The 19,501-nt window shown below is 37.7% G+C and overlaps 1 protein-coding gene across 6 annotated transcripts; it reads left to right on the top strand.

Annotated features, from left to right (window-relative positions):
* The first annotated feature begins 288 nt into the window (after positions 1-288).
* LOC144332774 (salivary acidic proline-rich phosphoprotein 1/2-like) lies at positions 289-18,898 on the top strand. 6 transcript variants are annotated; one of them, XM_077953553.1, is made up of 6 exons: positions 289-451; positions 1,067-1,093; positions 1,171-1,214; positions 1,449-1,477; positions 2,427-2,558; positions 3,946-4,058. In XM_077953553.1, the coding sequence occupies exons 1-6, from the start codon at positions 446-448 to the stop codon at positions 3,954-3,956; spliced, it is 249 nt and encodes an 82-aa protein (XP_077809679.1). In that variant the 5' UTR covers positions 289-445; the 3' UTR covers positions 3,957-4,058. The 6 variants fall into 6 exon arrangements, 2 of the variants coding, with proteins under 2 accessions (XP_077809679.1, XP_077809678.1); XR_013400875.1 differs by lacking the exons at positions 1,067-1,093; positions 1,171-1,214 and adding exons at positions 17,374-17,478; positions 18,602-18,898 and having other exon boundaries at positions 344-451; positions 2,427-2,812; positions 3,946-4,114; XR_013400876.1 differs by lacking the exons at positions 1,067-1,093; positions 1,171-1,214 and adding exons at positions 17,374-17,478; positions 18,602-18,898 and having other exon boundaries at positions 345-451; positions 1,377-1,477; positions 2,427-2,812; positions 3,946-4,114.
* The last annotated feature ends 603 nt before the right edge of the window (positions 18,899-19,501 follow it).

The following is a 19,501-nucleotide window of genomic DNA, read 5'->3' as shown; positions in this document are numbered from 1 at the left end:
AACAGAAATAAATAGTACAGTGGGAAGCAGATAATAGTTTTACCAAAAATATTGAAACTCTAATGATATCTAAAGTTTAATTCTGACATTGTGCTGCTTGCTTGGACGCAGTTCCTTCAAAACCTTTGTTTGAACTAAGTCATAGTTGTACCTTTTAGAAATAAGGTGCAAACAACATCCAACCCAACCCATCCCTCTGGGCTAGAGTCCCAGAGAGAAATAAGGGATGCACCTGACCTGCAGTGAGCAAAGCAGAACCCAGTCTCTTATGTGGTGAGGCCCATCCAGTGTGGTGCTCAAAGGTGCCATTGTTCTGCTCCTCTTTAAAAGGGGAGTTGCCTCGTTTCTCCCAGCACGAGTTGGGAGCACCTCCAGAGCCTCCTGCAAGATGCTGCTGATTCTCCTGTCAGTGGCCCTGCTGGCCCTGAGCCAGCTCAGAGCTTAAATGAAGGTAAAACAGAAGTGGAGGAAGATGTGGTGACTCTACTTGGGGCTTAGGAGGTGATAATGGTAATCAGGGGGAAGAGAGGAGAATGAAAACACAGATGGGGCTGCAGAGTTTTCATGCCCAGGATCAGGAGACCTGTTGTGCCCTCATTCCACACTAAGGGCTTCTAATTTATTTAATGTACAATGAAAATCCAATAAAGAGTTTGCACCAGGGGAATGAGAAGGTAAGGTTTGCATTTATAGAGGGATATGACTGTGCTGTGAAGGATGCAGTAAAGAATGCAAGACAGATTCGGGGAAGTCCAGCTTCCTGGAACTTATACTACTTTACTGTTTTTACTAAAGTATAAAATACCATAAAGTATACTATAAAGTATTCTAAAGTATAAAATACTATAAAGTCATTGTGTGGTTGTGCTGTGAAAATCCTATATTGATCTCAGTGGAAAGGGATGATGGTGGCCTTGCTATACCTGGTGGGTCAGCATCAATGATGGAGAAAATCACACATCAGAGATACTGCAGAGACGTGGAATTGGATAAAACACTTGTCTCTAACTAGAGATGTAGAAATATGAGAGCCAATCATTGTCATTTTTCTCTCCCCTACATGCAGTATTTCAATGTGCTGGGAGTTTTATGGGTAAGATTGTATTGAAATGATTACTTCTGGCAAACCCCTATTGAGAAAGCATGTGAACATAAGCAATGTATTTACAGAAGGTGGGCATGAGGATGCAAAATATCAAAAATATCACATTGAGGTATCTGGCATGTGTAAAGTAAATTAGCATTACATCTTGAGGGATCCTAGGGAGGAAACAAAGGGGCGCTTTCATGTTCAGTTCATGGTTATTGCTCTGTCGTAACAACGAGTTAACTTAGGGGATTCATGGGCTGTGGTGAGAAGTCCCTTTTCCCTGTAGAACACTTGTGAGTCTTGAAAGATCTGAGATGTAACTTTTCCCATCATCCTGTGCTTCTCTTCCCGATATCAGCCAGGAGCAATCTCCCTCCCTAATACCAGGTAAATCCCAATTCATTCTCAATCTGTTTTGACTGTCTTTTTCTGCTTACAAATTGATCAGTTCTCCAGTGTCTTCTTATCAACACTTTCCTTTCAGGAACTGATTAATATTAGTGCCGCTAAAGATATAGGCAATCTTCATGCAACCTTGATTCTAGTGACCATGAGCAGAGCCACCAGATTGAATGGCAGAGATGCCTGGCTTAGATGACAACAGGAGTGGATTGACTCTTCCCCCAGGCCAGGAGTGACTGCTGGGAGATGACAGAGAGATGGCAAATGGCCTCATTCTGACTCCTCCTTATACTGAGAGCCCCTCAATCGCTTCCTTCTTCCCCAGAGTTCCATTCCAGAGTTCTATGGCTTAACTGAAAATGCAAAGAATTTGGGGTCTGGGTCCCATTTCTGTGCATTTCCCCACTTAGCTGTGTCACCATCGCTTATAAAAATTTGCTGAAACTATTCTGTGAATCCTGTGTGGGCTTTTACTCTGTCTTTCTCTTCTCTCTTTTCGTATTTCTTTACTTGGGTCTTGGAGCCTGGGCCACCAACTCTAGTGCTCACATAGGTCTCAGGTGCCCATGCATGGAGTTCAGTCAGCAAGTTATTGAGGTAGCTGGGATCATAACTGGCTGCATTACTGATGTTTCTCATCCTTTTCTTTTCTCGTCTCTGGGAATTCTAACGTATTCAAGACCATTTTGTATATTTTTATTTTTTGCCTAACATAAAATAGACATACTTGTCCTAGGCACAAAGAAATGAGACTTTTCATGACCCAGATATGGATTAAAGGGAACTCTGCCTGTGAAAACCTTGAGCAAAAGGGCTGTTAGTAGTTGAGAGGCACGTTCTGGGAGAGAGGGGTTGTGTACGAAGGACAGAGAGGTATAAAGAAAGGAGGTTCTTCTATCACTGAACCCAGCTCTTCTGGTGTCACTTCACACAGATGGAGGAGACCCAAATCAGAGCTCAGATGAGAAGCCTCAGAGACCTCCTTTTGGAGGACTCCCACCTAAGCCACCTACTGGTGATGGAAACCAAGATGACAGGCTTCAGCAAAGACCATCCCCACAAGAAGGCAAGAAGCCCCAAGGTCCCCCACCTCCGTCAGGAAAGCCACAAGGACCATCCCCGCAAGGAGGCAACCAGGCCCAAGGTCCCCCATCTCCTCCAGGAAAGCCACAAGGACCACCCCCACCAGGAGGCAATCTCCAGCAGCCTCCGCCACCTCCTGCTGGAAAGCCCCAGGGACCACCATCCCCTCCTCAAGGGGGCAGACCACCCAGGCCTCCCCGGGGACAGCCTCCCCAGTAATCCAGGGTTTAATGACAGGTATGATTCCAGATTATTCTTCAAAGGGGCTCTAAGTGCTACAGTACTCCAGCTTTATTGTGCCAATGAATCAACTAAAAGCCCTCAGTATTGTCCTAGACCCTATTTCTAAAGATTTGTATTCAGATACTCTGGAGTAGGGTAGGAAGACCTTGTATCTCTAACAAACTCTTTAAGGAATTCTGATGTTGAGAAACAACATTCCAAATAATGTCTTAAATGGTGTTGGCAATGAGGAAGTAGTGCCCTGTTCTCTCTGATGCTCTGTTTTCTGTCCACAAACTCAGAGACCTCCCATTTAAAGTTTTTACCTGAGCACTGTTTGCTCAGTCCTGCTTCACACCAGACTCTCCAGTCCAGTATTCCTGCCAAGTGGTCCCTGAACGTTCAGCAGCTAAATGGTGTCTCATTTTTAAAATTCTTTCTTTTCAGTAAGCACATGATTAAGCTGACAAAAAAGTATCTAATGGAATGGAAAAATATGAAGCTAAATTTAAAGGCATAACTCATCCTACCTGCCTTCCCTCCTTCAGAAAACTAACACTGTTAACTTTATGGCATCTTCTCTTTGAAGTATTTATGTGTACATAGACGTTTAGAATATTTTTCCCCCACAATGAATACTATAACTTATATGCAGGTAAATATGTTAGTCATTTAAAAAATACATTTCTTTGAAAATTTCCACATCAATTTATGAAGCCAAGTAGATCTCTTCAGTGGTTTTCTGTATGTTTTTACAATTTTATGCTACTCCATTATGTGGCTGTGCCATGATTTCTTTGACCAATCCCTGTCACTAGACATTGAGGGGGGTTTCAACTTCTCACTATTATAGAATATGTTCCAGTTACCATCTGTGTAAATATGTCCCTGAACAAATTCAACAGCAAGTCATAACAAACTAAGAATGATCTTTTGTCTTTATCATGTAAGCAACAATTTTTAGCACATTGTGTGCAAGGGCATCAAAAGAGTGAACACATAAAAAATCAGGAAGGAATCACAGGAGGTAGAAGGGATAGGGGGAAAGAGGATGGGCTCTCATATACTCCACTGCAGTCATGTCAGTGAGGAATTAGACATTTCCTGCCATGTCAAGTCTGGTCTATGAACTTCCTTGTTTGTTTCAGGAAGTGAATAAGAAGATGACAGTGATTCAAATGATTCAAATGCCGTGACATTGGAAGAAGGTGGTCATAGCTCTACTTCAATATACCAGTAAAATAATCAGCTTGCAATTTCTGATTGTGGTGTCTTTCTCTGTTTGTGAATGTGGAATCTGAGGACCAAGAACACAACGTAAGAGCACCTAGGATCCCTTCTCCTTGATGTTTCCTGGTAGCTTCCCTCCTCCTTAATCCTAATTTATCCAGTTTCCCTGAAAAAAGGTTTTATTGTTTCTCTCCTTCCATGACTTCTATTTGGGTTTTTGTTTTTTTGTTTTTCTGAGACGGAGTGAGTCTCGGTCTAGCGCCCAGGCTGGAATGCAGTGGTGTGATCTCGGCTCACTGCAACCTGCATCTCCTGGGTTCAAACTATTCTTCTGCCTCAGTCTTCAGATAGTTGGGATTACAGGTGCTCACCACCACAGCTAGCTACTTTTTGTATTTCTAGTAGATATGGGTTTTCACAGTGTTGGCCAGGTTGGTCTCAAACTCCTGACCTCAGGTGATCTGCCTGCCTCAGCCTCCCAAAGTGCAAATGAGCCACCACACCCGGCCCTCCCCTGACTTACATAGCACAAATTGAAATTTTAAAATTATTCTCAGTGTGTTTACTGATATTCTAGTAATATTAGGACAAAAAAACCACAACAAATGCAAAATAGTCCCAGAAGCTGAAAGAAATCCTTATAATTTCTAAGAAACGGAGTTTGGTTTCAAGGGAATGAATATGGTTCTATGCTTCTTACCCCCAGAACCCTCTCTATCCCATTTACCGTATTTTTAACAGTGATCACTTCTCTCCCTTCCTATGTTCCTCACCATTCTTTAATGAAACCTGAATGGATTACATCAAGAAGGCAGCATGATTTTAAGGAGCAAAGAATTTGGAAACTCAGATTTTAGTTAAGACCTAACTGTTTTTCATGCTACCTCTGAGCTCTTAAAAAGCTACTTAGACTCTCAGAGCTTCAATTTCCACATCTAAAATGAGAATAATCATAATGATGACATTAGAGGATGCAGACTAATGAGATAACATACATAACCAAAAACCTTGCAGAGATTGGCATGTCTGCTTCTCAAGCAAAGAAGTTTCAATATTAGAAAACTACCCTGTGCTCACTGATAGCTTCAGAAAATTCACTGAGTTCAGAAAAATCAGAAGAGAAGGAGCTTACCATAACCATCACAAAGCTGACCAACCTACATTCAGTTCAAGCCCAGTTCTCTGGCTTCTCTCCTATTATCGTAGGTGAAGCCTCCCTACCCCATCTCTTACCCTCCCACTTGATTCTGAACCACTGCCCAATCAAGGATTTTGCTTCTACATGTGACCCTTTTGTCTCCTGATTCTTATCTATGCTCTATGGGAGTATTTCAATCAGCCAAAGCCTGCAGAAACATCACCCATTTCTACAGAAGTCTTCCTAAGACTCTTAATGCTTCTTTCCTACCGTGTTATTTGTCTGCCATTTTTACTGCAAAAGTTCTTGAAACATATGTATGTGATTATTTCCCCATCCCCCCACCTCCAATTTTTTCTTCCACACACATTATAGATGCTTTTATTCTTTCCACTCCAAGTCTGTCAAAGTCATCTACTGCCTACATTCCACTCATTTTAGGAGTCAGTTCTCAATCCTGCATCTCCTGTGACTCCCCAGCAGTTTAACACCATTGATCATACCTTGCTCGGGGTACACTCTATCCATCTATCCAGGAACCGCCCACTCTTTTGTAGGGTTTCTCCTACCTCTGCCTCTTCCCTCCTACAACTACAAAGTTACTCCTCTTCCAACTCTATTTCGTCTTGGTAATGAATTCATCTAATTAATTAAGCAAACTAGGATTTATTTTTGACCTTTCTCCTTTCCTTTTACATCACATTACATCTAGTCAAATATCCTATGTCATCATTGTAAAGTTCAACTTTCAAAATAATTTCCTATTGCAGCCATTTTCATCACTTTCATTTCTATCAGCCCATCTAAGCAGGCCTCATGTGCAGCTTATGCCAAATAGCAGTTTTATTTATTTCCCAACAGTCAATTCCCCACAGTAACCATTTAAAATTTATATTACCTTTCTATGTTTTCCAGTTGGTGGCCACCTCTTTTACTCTATAAGAACAAGATGCTAATTTTTAACTATGCTAAAATCCTATGTATTAAGCCCTAACTATCTCTGGAATTGGGTTGGGGAGCAGTATGCCTAGATTTTCTTTAATTTTTTAAAAATTTTACTTGCATAAGTACATGTATTGCAAGTTCAATTTTGTTACATAGATAAACTAGTGCTTAAGTCAGGACATTTGGGTATTCATCACTCAAATAACAAACACTCTATTTATTAATTAATATCCCACTACTCAATCCCTCTGCCTCCCACACTTCCAAGTCTTCAGTGTCTATCATTTCACTCTGTACAGCCATGCAAACACATTCTTTAGCAACCACTTATGACTGAGAACGTGTTGTATTTGATTTTCTGCAACTTGCCTGTTTTTCTTAAGAAAATGACCCCCAGTTTCATCCATATTGCCATAAAATATGTGATTTCATTCTCTCTTTATGACTGAGTTGTATGGCATTATGTATATATAATTACATTTTTAATCCAATCATCCATTGATGAATACTTCGGTTGATTCAATATCTTTGTTACTGTGAATGTTGGTACAATAAACATACAGGTAAAAGTATGTATTTGATACATTGACTACTTTTCCTTTGGGGAGATACCCAGAAGTAGGATTGCTCAGTGGAAATGTAGTTCTAGCTTTAGTTCTTTGAAAAATCATAGTGTTTTCCATAGAAGCTGTCCTAATTTACATTCTCACCAAGGCTATTATAAGAGTTCTTCTTTCTCCATATCCTTGCCAATGGCTCTTTATTTTTTGCCCTTTTAATCAAAGTCATTCTGACTGAGATAAGATGATATCTCACTGTGGTTTTCATTTGCATTTTTAATTGAATTTTTTGTTGTTGTTGAGTAGTTTGAGTTTCTCGTATACGCTGCATATTAGTTCCCTGTTGGATGCATAGTTTGCAAATATTTCTCTCTGTTGGTTGTCTGCTGACTCTGTTGATGATTTATTTTGCTGTGTAGAATGTTTTGAATAAATTAAGTGCCATTTGTCCAATTTGGTTTTTGTTGCCTGTGCTTTTGATGTCTTAGTCGTAAGTTCTTTTCTGAGGCTATGACCAGAAGTTTTCTTGTTGTATTATTATATGCCCACATCTTACATTTAAGTCTTTAATCCATCTTGAGTTATTTTTCTATATGAGAGATGTGAGAGATAGGAGTCCAGTTTTATTCTTTTGCATATGGCAATACAATTTTTTCAACATTATTCATTGAAATGAGTGACGTTTCCCAAGTGTGTGTTCTTGTCTGCTTTGTCAAAGATCAGTTGTCTGAAAATATGTAGCTTTGTTTATGGATCTTTTATTCTGTTCCATTGATCTATATCCCTATTTTTACACCAGTAATATCCTGTCTTCATTACTGTAGTCTTGTATAATTTGAATTCAGGCCATGTAACACTTCCCAATTTGTTCATTTTGCTCAGGATTGCTTTGGCTCTTTGGGGTCTTTTTTGCTTAAATTTTGGATTATTTTATTCTAATTCTGTGAGAAATGAAATTGGTATTTTGATAAGGGTTGCATGGAATCTGTTGATTTCTTTGGATACTCGGTTGGCCTTCTTAACATTCTTCCAGTATACCAAGTTTGTTCCTAACTTTATCAAGCATGTGTTTGCATTTTATTCAAATATGCTCACATCTTACCACATTAAAGCCTTCTTTGAATACACAGAATCACTTATTCTACTAAATCTGCTTCATTTATTTATCAAACTGTTGTCACTCTGAGATAGCCTTATGCAATATTTGTACTATCTAATATTAACACTCTTATGTAGTCCCCACCACGTTATATCATGATTGGTTAGTGTGACCAATAAAATATGGCAGAAATGGTGGTATGTTACCACTGAGATTAAGTTATAAAAAAAAATTGTGGTTCTCCTTATGTTTTTCAATTCCCCCCTTCTCTCTGTCTCTCTCTCTCACACACATCACTTGCACTGAGAACACACAGCTACCATGTGAAACTTCTCTATGGTGTGAATCTCTAAGCATCTCTCTCCTTGAGAACAACAGAGGAGTAAGCACCTAGAGAGGAGAAGGAAAAGTCACTCACTTCTTATTCTTTAGTCCCTACATAACCTCTGTAACAAGTTCACTATTCTAGAGTTGATTCCAATGTGGAGACCAGAGTGGTGAGTGATAGGCATGGTTCTGATCCCTCCTAGTTAGCCCTGTTAGAAAGTCAGATGACAGCTCCAACTACTGAGGTCTCTTCGATAGCGATATTTTTCTTTTTTTTTTTTTAGAATGAGGAGGTTTTCTTTGCTTTGTCTTCACAATGAGCAATGTCAACACTACCGTGTACCTGAATTTACAGGTTAATTACATTTACATTTCTTTCCTTGCAAAACTCCCATGCCCAAGCACAAAGTTAATAATTATCTGTTTTCTCAATTATTTGCTTTGTTTTAAGAACATCTAAGTCTTCTTTCAACTTCCGACAGACCTGCAAAATCCCTCTTAGTAAGATATTTCTCACTCTCAAAAATCAGATAATTGGCTTTTGTCCTGGAAAATTCCATTTTTTCTTTGTAAGTAGGATCATGCTATCCTGAGTTACTGTCTTTCTCTTTCTTGGTTTTCTTCTGTGAAATACTTGCTAGCATAGCTTCAGCACATGAGAAGGAAAATATTTCAAGACTTTTTATGTCGGCAGATGTGTTATGTGACATTCACACTTAAATGATTACCTGACTGGATATAGGATTCTAGTTTGATCGTTATTTTTACTTAGAATTTTTAAACTTCTGTCCCCCTACAGCAACAAGGAATTAACTTGGAAGCAGATAGAAACCCTCACCAAACACTGAATCTGTTGATGCCTTAATCTTAGACTTCCTAGCCTACGGAACATTGAGAAACAAATTTCCGTTCTTTATTTGCTGGAGTATTTAGCTAATATCTTGTTTAAAAATTCTTTTCCATGCCCTTACCCATCTGTTCTCCTTCTGGAATACTCAAAGTCAAACATCTAATTGCTACATGGTGTCTTGGGAGACACTGGCTAAATTTAAAGATACCATTTAAAGTGATCTAAATTTTGATTCATTTATCACAAGAAATCTAAAATGTCAGAAACTCAAGAGAAATATTGGTCAGAGAGCTATATATCAAAAGATAAATTTGTATATCATATGCAAATATTAGGCTTTTGCCTGAGAGCATCTTCCATATCCTGGCCCCAGAGCTAGTATTACTTTGTCAGTGGTTGGGGCTGTAAAAGAAGGCAGTGCTCACTAGCCTAAACTCAAGTGTCTGTAGCCTCAGCTTCCCACTGTTTTAGCAATGTCAGGGGGTGTTGTGAAACTTTTAATTACTCATTTTCAAAGTTTATGGAAAAATGCAATCACAACTTCTTTTATATGTGATACAAAGCAACAAAACTCTTTCTCATATTTTCATAAACTTATGTAAGAAGCACGTAAGCAGATATCTTTAAAAGAGGGATTATTTTCAAGTGATTAATGACAGACTCACTTTGATTTTAGGTGAACAAATAGCTTTTCTCTCAGAACAGGGTCTTTTCTTTTGCTTAAGAACCTTGATAATAAATTCTACATAAATACATAAATACAAACATTTCTTACCGAAGTTGTTGATTTTTAGATGCACATGTTTACATTTTTGACATCTTGGCATTTCGAATGTGTGACAGATCATACCTTCCAAAGACGTCCAAAAGATTATCTCTTACCTCATGCTTTCTGATGACAATGGGACCTTCATATCCTCCCTGCAACTGGTGACATCGGATTCCTCCCCCTTGAACCTCAATTGACTTTTGTAACTGCTTTGACCAAGAGAGCAAATAAGAAGTGATGCTTAGTAACTTTTGAGTCTAGATCATAAAAACATAAAAATGCCATGTAATTCTAACTTATTCTCTCCTGAACCTGTCCACATGTTGTGAGGAAACCTATGCTGTGAGGTAGACATCTAAAATTAGTTTGTAAAAAATTGGATATTGAATTATCCTCAAGCAATATTTAATGACCAAACTCTAGTCATTGTTTGAATTGCTTTAGAATCATACAGTAAATTTCCATTTCCTTTAAGGTTATTTTGTATTCAATGTTCCCTAACATCTTGAGTTACATTTGATAATTTATATTATGTTAAAATAATATTAATTTCATTGCAATTTTTACATCAGAAAAGTTTTATATCATGTACTTTTAATCTTTCCAAAATTCACACATATATGGTTAACTTCCCATTCTTATATTTAAAGTTTGCATTATTTTCTGTTTTTTATTTAACAGAATTACAAGATCTTTCATTACAAGATCTTTCATTTTAGTCCAAGTATTAGCTTTTCCATTTGCTGTAAAGTAGATCGTTTTTCTGTTCTTCCATTCTAGATATATTAATCTGAGTGGTAGACAACAAATCTTGTTATTATGTAGGCGATATTTCACTATATTAACTAACACATTCTTAATCTGTTAGAGGACTAAAAAGAATATTGTACTTGTAATTGTCATGAATTCAATTTTGATTTTAAATATCGAATCATATAAACAATATATAAGCAAATACTAACTTTACAAAAATTAATTTACTTACCTTTATAGTTCAGTAACGAAGAAAATGCTTAAAAATACATAAATACAAAAATGATCGTATTTTGTTTGAATGTCTGGGGAAAGCAATGTCAGAGGCTATTTTAACTGAATCTTTTGTTAAAGCATTCTGACAATTTTTAATTTGGGAGCATTTCATTCCTTACAATTTCATGTCTGCTCTTCTTTTCTCAAATAATTATGGGGAAGCAGATATTCCAATCTTTGCAAGGTTTTTATGTATACTATCTCATTAGTCTTCATCCTTTAAGACACTCATTTTGATTCTTCTCATTTCAGTTGAGAAATCTGAAGCCCTGAGATTTGTAAGTGGCTTGTTAAAAGCCCAGAGCTAGCAAGAAAAAGAGTTAGGTCTTAACTAAAATGTGAGAGATTCTGAATTCTTTGTTCCTTAAAATCACGCTGCCTCCTTGATGAAATCCTCTCAAGTTTTCTTGAAGAATGGTGAGGAACATAGAAAGAGAGGGTGTTTTATAAAATTCAATTTTGGCCTTATTTCTTCTAGGAAATATTTTTTTATCACCACCAATGATAATTAAGGAGCCGCTATTATACATTCAATTAATATACTCTGACATTTCCATCAGAGACTCAAATGCATTTTATTAATCTTCTATTTTATTGTCAGTGTTTATGTTGCTTTCTCAGAGTGTTCTTTCTTCACACAGAGGATATTTTCTACAATATTCTGATACTCATTCCTCGACTCTTTTCTAATACTTGTTAGTTAATATTTTGTTTTGAGTCAGTACTCTCTATGAGTATTTTTACTCTTCTGTATATCTTATTCTCTCCTGCATTTTTGTAGATTTTTCTTATTTAAACAAGGATATATAGTGTGCCTCACTATCTTTGTTCCATTTTTGCTTGTAAAATTTGACGATAACAAGTGTCATGTTTTCAAAAAGTTCTTTTAGAGTCTTGTATTGGTAGTTCTCTTTTCTGTGGCCGATTCTTCTAATATACCTAATAATTACCTGTTCATCAATTCATGGAAAGTACATCAGCTGCCGCTTACCATTTCAGACCTTTTGTAGGGCTTCTGCAATTGTTCAGGTCTTGCACATGACTGGTGTTAATTTAGAATTAATTGGTTAGCATATGGTGGGGTTCAAGGGGGTATGTGATGGGAAATCCTAAAGACAGACCCCTTGACCAGTGTCATTGAGTAGATACTGGGCTGTGCAGATAAGGATCTGGTCTGGCTCTTCTGAAGAGATGCAGGTAATAGTACAGGAAGGCTTCCTAATATAGTAGGTTTTGCTCCAGATAACTTTGCCCTTGCAAGGACCCCAGGCAAATTGGTATTTTCTCTGGCATAATTATAAATGTATTTGAAGAGGAAATACATTCTTAATTGGTGATTCTTCTCTGGCTCTGTGGAAAGTGGATTGGTTCTAGCTGGGCTGTATGTGTTCTATTTGGCAATGTTGACTCACGAACTCAGTTATTTTTCGTCATTTCAATTTCACAATTTTGTCTATATTTATTGTTTACTGTCATCTTCTCTTTCATTCTCCTTGCCCTTAGGTATTAATTTCCTTTTCGCTTCTTTATTGTAAGTTTATTGGGACATTGGGAAGGAGCAGAAATCAGTACATGTGTTCAATGAAGTGTGTATTACAATACCTGTAGGATAAAGAGACAAATTCCTTATTCCACTTTAAAACAATTCTGTGAATTGTCCTATTGTTTATTCCTTTTTCTTTGTAAGTGTATTCAAGTTATTTTACAAGGCAAACTATTATTACTTGTATTCCAAATTTTAACATGAGAATCTGCTGTTCTTTCTTCACTGATTGCATTAAATATGCAAGGTTACTCAGTAACCTTGTGAAAACTAACCATCTGATTATGAACTCACTTTTTAAAAAGATACTAAAACAAACTTTAACAGCCTGAGGAATATCTGAGATTTTTTCCAAAAAGAAGGTTTGGGAATACCTACAGGAGCAAATTTCTAAATAATCTGATTCTTGCATCCACAAACAATGGCTTAGTATATTCCAGCCCTTCTCTAAATGGACTGGGGATTGCAGATTGTAAATAGTGGAATCTAGAAATGATATTTTATTGGTGGCCAAAGGGCCTACTGAAATGAAAGTGGTTGTATGATTTCAAATTCTTGCTCTTCCACTAGTTTCTCCTTTGCAGAACATACTCCCTGTGGAATGCTGCACTCCTTCAGGATTTGTAGGGTTCTCACTTCCCAGCATGGAGTGAATAGTCAATGTTAGCTATGCCTTCCTGCTTTTACAACCAATGAGGGGAGCCAGAGAAAATCTCACATTTGACTAAATGAGCAAGAGGCAGCTTCATGGCCCAAATCCATGTGGGCATTTCTGCTAGTGTCCAGGCCACACCCGTTTTCACACCATCCAGAGATATTGCTGACTGTGACACTTACCAACACAGAGAGGTTCTTTGATTTTTAAGAGAAAGAGTAATTTCCCTTGAGACTTTACCCTTTAAATGAAGACATTTGTTCACTGATTTCTAGTACATGTCACTGCTGTTTATTCTGAAGAGCTCATGACTAGACACCAGGTACAGCCATAGATTTTTGTATTTGTTCTTTACTCCTGGTCTTTCTTGGGAGATATTGCAGTACAGATTTAATAAATAGAACTCTGAAATTCTGTCTCCATTTTGTACGCTTCCTACCCAGGCATCATGTTCACTTAGCTGTGTCCACACTTGGGCAGAAGAGAGAATATGGTGCTAGCTCATGAGGACATGTCCCTTTCACCTGCCACTATTAGGAACTTCTGAATATGAGTGGACCAAGTGTTTTCACCAAGTCCTTCTTTGGGAATGAATTTACACTCCATTTCTATTGTCAGAATATGAGCCCTGTCAAAGGGCCTTGGTAGTTAGGAAAAGGAGGATTTTGGTGCCACAGACTCAGAGAAATCCTACAATTACTAAGACTATGGGAAGGTGACAACAGAATGCTAGACACATGGTGAATTATTCTTAGTAAAGTGAATCAAAGCTTTTCTTTTTTTTTTTTTTTTTTTTTAATTTATTTATTATTATTATACTTTAAGTTGTAGGGTACATGTGCATAACGTGCAGGTTTGTTACATATGTATACTTGTGCCATGTTGCTGTGCTGCACCCATCAACTCGTCATTTACATCAGGTATAACTCCCAATGCAATCCCTCCCCCCTCCCCCCTCCCCATGATAGGCCCCGGTGTGTGATGTTCCCCTTCCTGAGTCCGAGTGATCTCATTGTTCAGTTCCCATCTATGAGTGAGAACATGCGGTGTTTGGTTTTCTGTTCTTGTGATAGTTTGCTAAGAATGATGGATTCCAGCTGCATCCAAGTCCCTACAAAGGACTCAAACTCATCCTTTTTTATGGCTGCATAGTATTCCATGGTGTATAGCACCTCCACAGGAAACAGAGTCCATTTCAGGACTGGTTTGTAATTTTCATCTCTTTCTCTCTGATTATCTTACTAGAGGATTCATGCAATTTTCAATGGGGTTATTTTAATTTCCCATAAAATGATTCCAAACTTAAAACTTCCCAGATGCTATAAGCTATAAAATCTAACATGGAGGTTAAAGACCATCTCTTTTCTCCCTGTTGTTTTTGTTAACTTGTTAACTTAGAAAATGAAGCACTTTTTTTTATTAGCCCTGATTGTCCTCCTGCTATCCTCCATTTTCTAAGAAGATTCTGAGCTGTAGGACAAAGTCACCTCTAAATTACAGAGGATGGAATAATTGTAGAAATCTAGAGAAGCATAGGATATGCCCAAAGGAGGCATAGATCCTGGCTGAGGGGAGGAAATTGTACCAGCATGAAGGAAGGACAATTATTAGCTGTACTCTACTGAATATGGGCTCAATGATTATTCATTGGAATTCAATTTTGAAAGTGGTTTTTACTTTATGAGGAAAGATGTTGCTTATTGCCTTGTGTTAATAGCCATGATAATTTTATTCCTGTCTAATATTTTATAAAGTGGCACTAACACATTACAGCGGCCACAATAAAAGCATGAAATGAATGTTTGGAAAGGATATTAGTTTTCCTATTGCCGCAATAAATAACGCATTATCACAAAGTGAGTGGCTTTGTAGCTCAGAAGTCAGAAATGGGTCTCACTGAATTAAATCCATGTGGAAAGGCTGCAATTTATGCTGAAGTCTCCAGGGCCAAACCCATTTTCTTGCCCACATTCCTGGGCCCTCTTCCGTCTTCAATGCCAGCAATAGCCAGATGAGCCTCCCATCACCACATCACGCTGGTACTGACTCTTCTGCTTCCCTCCTCAACATTTAAGATGTTGTGATTACATTGCGTGTACTTGGATGATCCAGTAAAGTCTCTCTATATTCAGTTCAATTGATTAGCAAACTCAGTACTCCTTTGTCATGTAAGTTAACATACACACTGGCTCTGGGAATTAGGAAGGGTGTGTTTCTGGGAGGCCATTAATCTTCATAGCACACACGGGATGGACATCTCACTTCCCTGGAACTGGTTTGGTTCAGGGCACGTGGAGAGAGTTACCCAGGCTTCTTCCAGATATTGGCATGAGGATATGAACGACTTTATGTCAAATTAGTTGTAATGCGAATATTTGTACTTTAAAGTATGTATCTACACAATAGTGTAGGTCAAAAATTGAAATGGCAGAAATTTGCTTTCAATAACCATTTTCGTTTCATGTAATTGTTAATAATATAGAACCATTTTTGTTTATTTTGTAATTATACTCTTTTTGATGGTTTTCTTTCTCCCTATCTTCTATGGATTCTTTGAACAAGTTTTTTGATTCCATTTTAGTTGATCTGCAAAGTTTTTGAGTGGCTTTCCTATACAGCATTTTTAGGGGTTGCTCTAGGTATTACATCACATATACATAGCTTGTCACAGTCTAGTGGTGTGCGCATTTTACCCTACGGGTGTGAAATATGAAAACTTTACATCCCTGTTATTAACCCACCCCTGTTTGTAATACAATCATCTTAAATATATCTCTATATGCATTTAGCACCACAGTACATTTTGTAATTTTTGCTTCAACCTCACATTATTATCTTTCAATTTTGCAGCTCAGAATTATGAACTAGGTCTCAAGGCTGAGTTTCTTTCTGGAGGCTCTAGAGAAGAATCTTATTTTTTTGCCACATTCCCTGGACCTCTTTCCTCTTCAATGCTCTCAAGAGCCAGTTGAGCCATTTGAAACTCATGCAGAAAACTCAAGAAGAGGAAGATGTTTTGTTTTTACCTACTTTCCCCCCCCATTTTCTGTTTCCTTCTTTTCTTTTCTCTTTTTTTGCTTCATTTTTTATGTTGCAAAAATTTCTCCTCTATTCTTTCCTTTCTGTTTAGAGAACTTCCTTGAGCCAGCTTTTAAAAATAGGTTTGTTAGAAACAAATTCTCTTAGGTTTTTTTTCTTTTCATTCTTCTGAGAGTAACTGGATTTCTGTCTCCTTATTAAAGGATAGTTTTATTGGAAATAAACCTCTGCTTGGCATTTTTTTTCTTTCAGCATTTCAAATATTTGAGCTACATTATTCTGTTTATTCTGGTTTCTGGTAGTAATGCCACTGTTATTCACATCGTGTTTTTCCTGTAACTATGGTAATATTTCTTCCTAGCTGCTTTTAAAATATTTTCTTCATTTTAATTTTCAGAAATTTTACTACAGAGCTGCTGGGCATGGATTTCCTTGGGTATATTTTATTCAGGATTTGCTCAGTTCCTTCCATCTGCAAGTTTGTGCCCATTGCAAGTTTGGGGAATTTTGGGCCATTCTATTTTGGGTCCTTTTTCAATACCATCGTTGTTGTTCTCTTTTTCTGAAACTCATAATGCATGATTGTCACATCATTTGTTATAGTCTTTCATATTTCTGACACAATGTAATTTTTTAAAATTATTTTACCCTTTGTTGTTCAGACTAGATAATTTCTACTAATCCAACCTCAAGAACGTTGTGTATTTCCTCTATCATTTTCTTTCTGCAGTTGATTACACACAATGATTTTTTATATTTTATACATTGTATATCTTAGTTCTAAAATTTCTATTTTATTATCTTCTATACTTCCTTTTCCTCTGCTGAGAAGCTTTTTTCTTGTATTTTGAGAGTGTACACACTGATGTTTTAAAGAATGGCTATAATAGTTGCTTTAAAATCTCATCATTTCAATTCCAAGTTGCTTCAAAGTTATCATCTCTTGATTGTTTCATTCCTTAATAATTGGTCAATTATTTCTGGTTTTTAAAAGTATACTGGATGATTTTCTATTTTGTCTTACACACATGCATTTGCTCTGTTTGCAATACACAAAAAGTTTGATAAGTCAAGCTTTGGACATTGGAGGACAGAGACACTCATGCTACATCATAATCCATCTGTTGGTTCAAATGCCAGAAGGATTTGTCCCACTAACGTTTTTCTACTTGGAGCTTGTGCCTGGATGATTCTCTCTGACTCTTGTGAGATAATATTATAAGTATTTAATATCATACTGTACATTCAGATGTAAAAACTACAAAAGACAGTGCATCAAATATGTTCTGAGAGCCCAGTTTATGAAGTATTTATATCTTTTTCTTTTGTGTACTGTTGGCTGAAACCACATCAGTTGAACTCAGGTACTTCTTTTTCCTTTACTTCCTACAGGAACAGCAGAGTTTGATACCTTCTTATTAGAAACTATCACAGCAGTCAGGTGGCCCTGCTGTCTTCTGATTGGGGATTTATAGAGTGCAGGACAATGAGGCTCAGGTAAAAAGAACATCTACATGCCTGGTGTGGTGGCTTATGCCTGTAATTCCGCTACTTTCCAAGGCCAAGGTGGGAGGACTGCTTGATGCTCGGAATTCCAGATCAGCCTGGGCAACATAGTAAGATGCCCTGTCTTTACAAAGAATTGCAAACTTATGCTGTTCCATTGGGTGCTCCTGTACTCCTTGTGGCTCGGGATAGTGAGCTGGAAAGATTACTTGAGCCCACGAGATGGAGACTGCAGTGAGCCAGGGTTGCGCCACTGCACTCTAGCCTAAACAAAAGAGCAGGTCCCAATACCTTAAAAAAAAAAAAAAAAAAAAAAAAAAAAGAAGAAAAGAAAAGAAAAAGAAAAATAAAGAATGACTAGAGCAACCAAAAAGGCTTTTTCTCCTTAGCCTTTTGCCCAGATTCTACCTTCTTTAAAGTGCATCTCCCAGTGTCTAGAGAAGCCGCAGACTTGGGAGTCTCTTCCTTTCCTTCCTCTCACATGCCACTGTGACTCCATCCTATATCTGTCAACATGCCTTTTTCCACTCTCACAGAACCAAGTACAGAGGTGATTTGAACACCTATAAGCAATTTGAGTCCTTACCTTACTTGATGTTTTGGAGTATTTTGGGATGAGTGTATAGGACTTTTGGTGCCCCTTGGGTCAGTGAGATCTCAGGCCCAGCCCAAATCCTTAATGGAACTGAGATCAACACAGAGAAAAAGAAGTAGTAAGGGGGATATGGACTAAGGGTCTTCATGCAAGTAAACAAGACACATTTATTTTCAAATTCAAGCACTGCAGGCACTGCTCAAGGCTCAACTGAATAAACACAAATATGTTAAATTTTCCCAATGTCCTGTAACAGCTTTGGGGGATCTTTAATGCTTCTATTTCCTGTTATCTGTGGAAGAGAGCCAAAATTAAAGTCTCATTTGGGAAGTTTGTTTCACTTCTAACACCTGACACTCAGGCTTCAACCATTTCCCAATCCTAATCATTAATGAGCAACATAAAGGAAGAATATTGAGAATATTTATCTACCAGTTGTCATACCTTTTAAGCAGCATGCCAGCTATTGGTATGTCATTTTTACATTATTAACTGAAGAATAATGGATGTCCTTTACAGACTTTGTGAATTATGAAACAAAAGGAAATCCAAAGGAACCAAATGAGGATTGTAATGTGGATGACTAATGATTTTCCATCAGAACTCTCATACAATGGCCCTGTTTGATGAGCGAAATGAGCAGGAGCACTGTCGTGGTGGAGGACTCTGCTGAAGCTCCCCCAGGCATTTCTCTACTAAAGCTTTGGCTTTCTCACAATATTCTCAGAATAAGCAGATATTCTCATTCTTTATCCCCCCACAAAGTCGACGAGCCAAATGCCCCGTGCTTCCCAATAAACTTTGGCCATGACCTTTGCACGTTTCTTACCACTTTTGTTTTGATTGGACTTTTCCACCTTTTTGTAGCTATTGCTTTAACTGTGTTTTCAGGACTGTACTGGTAGAGCCAGGTTGCATCTCCCATTACAATTTCTTGAAGAAATGCTTGAAGATCTTCATCCCCCTTATTTAAAATTTCACGGAAAGTTCTGCTCCTGTCTGTAGCTTATCTTTTTGCCACAGTTTTGGCATCCATTAAGTGAAAAATTTACTTAGCATTAATTATTCAATTAGAATCAGGTAAAGGGAACCCATTGAGAATTTTGGAGTGTTGGCTGTTGTTTGTACTGTTAATCATTGGTTGTCTTCTAATAGGGTATAAACAAGATGAATTTTATCCATGCAATTTGATATGAATCCTCTGTCTCTATGGGCTTTAGGTTCAACATCATCTCATCCCTTCTTGAAATGAGTTACTTGTGAACTGCTGAGTTTTGGGCCATTATCCCCATCAGTGTTTCAGAAAGCATCATTGATTTCACATTCTTTCACCCAAGTTTCACCATGAATTTGATGTTTGTACTCTCTCTAGTTTTAGAAGAATTCATGTTGCTCTCATAGGGGATATTTTGAACCTGC

Source organism: Macaca mulatta, chromosome 11 (assembly GCF_049350105.2).
Source record: "Macaca mulatta isolate MMU2019108-1 chromosome 11, T2T-MMU8v2.0, whole genome shotgun sequence".
NCBI lineage: Eukaryota > Metazoa > Chordata > Mammalia > Primates > Cercopithecidae > Macaca > Macaca mulatta.
The sequence above is the reverse complement of the archived record's forward strand: the minus strand, read 5'-3'. Positions and strand labels throughout refer to the sequence as shown.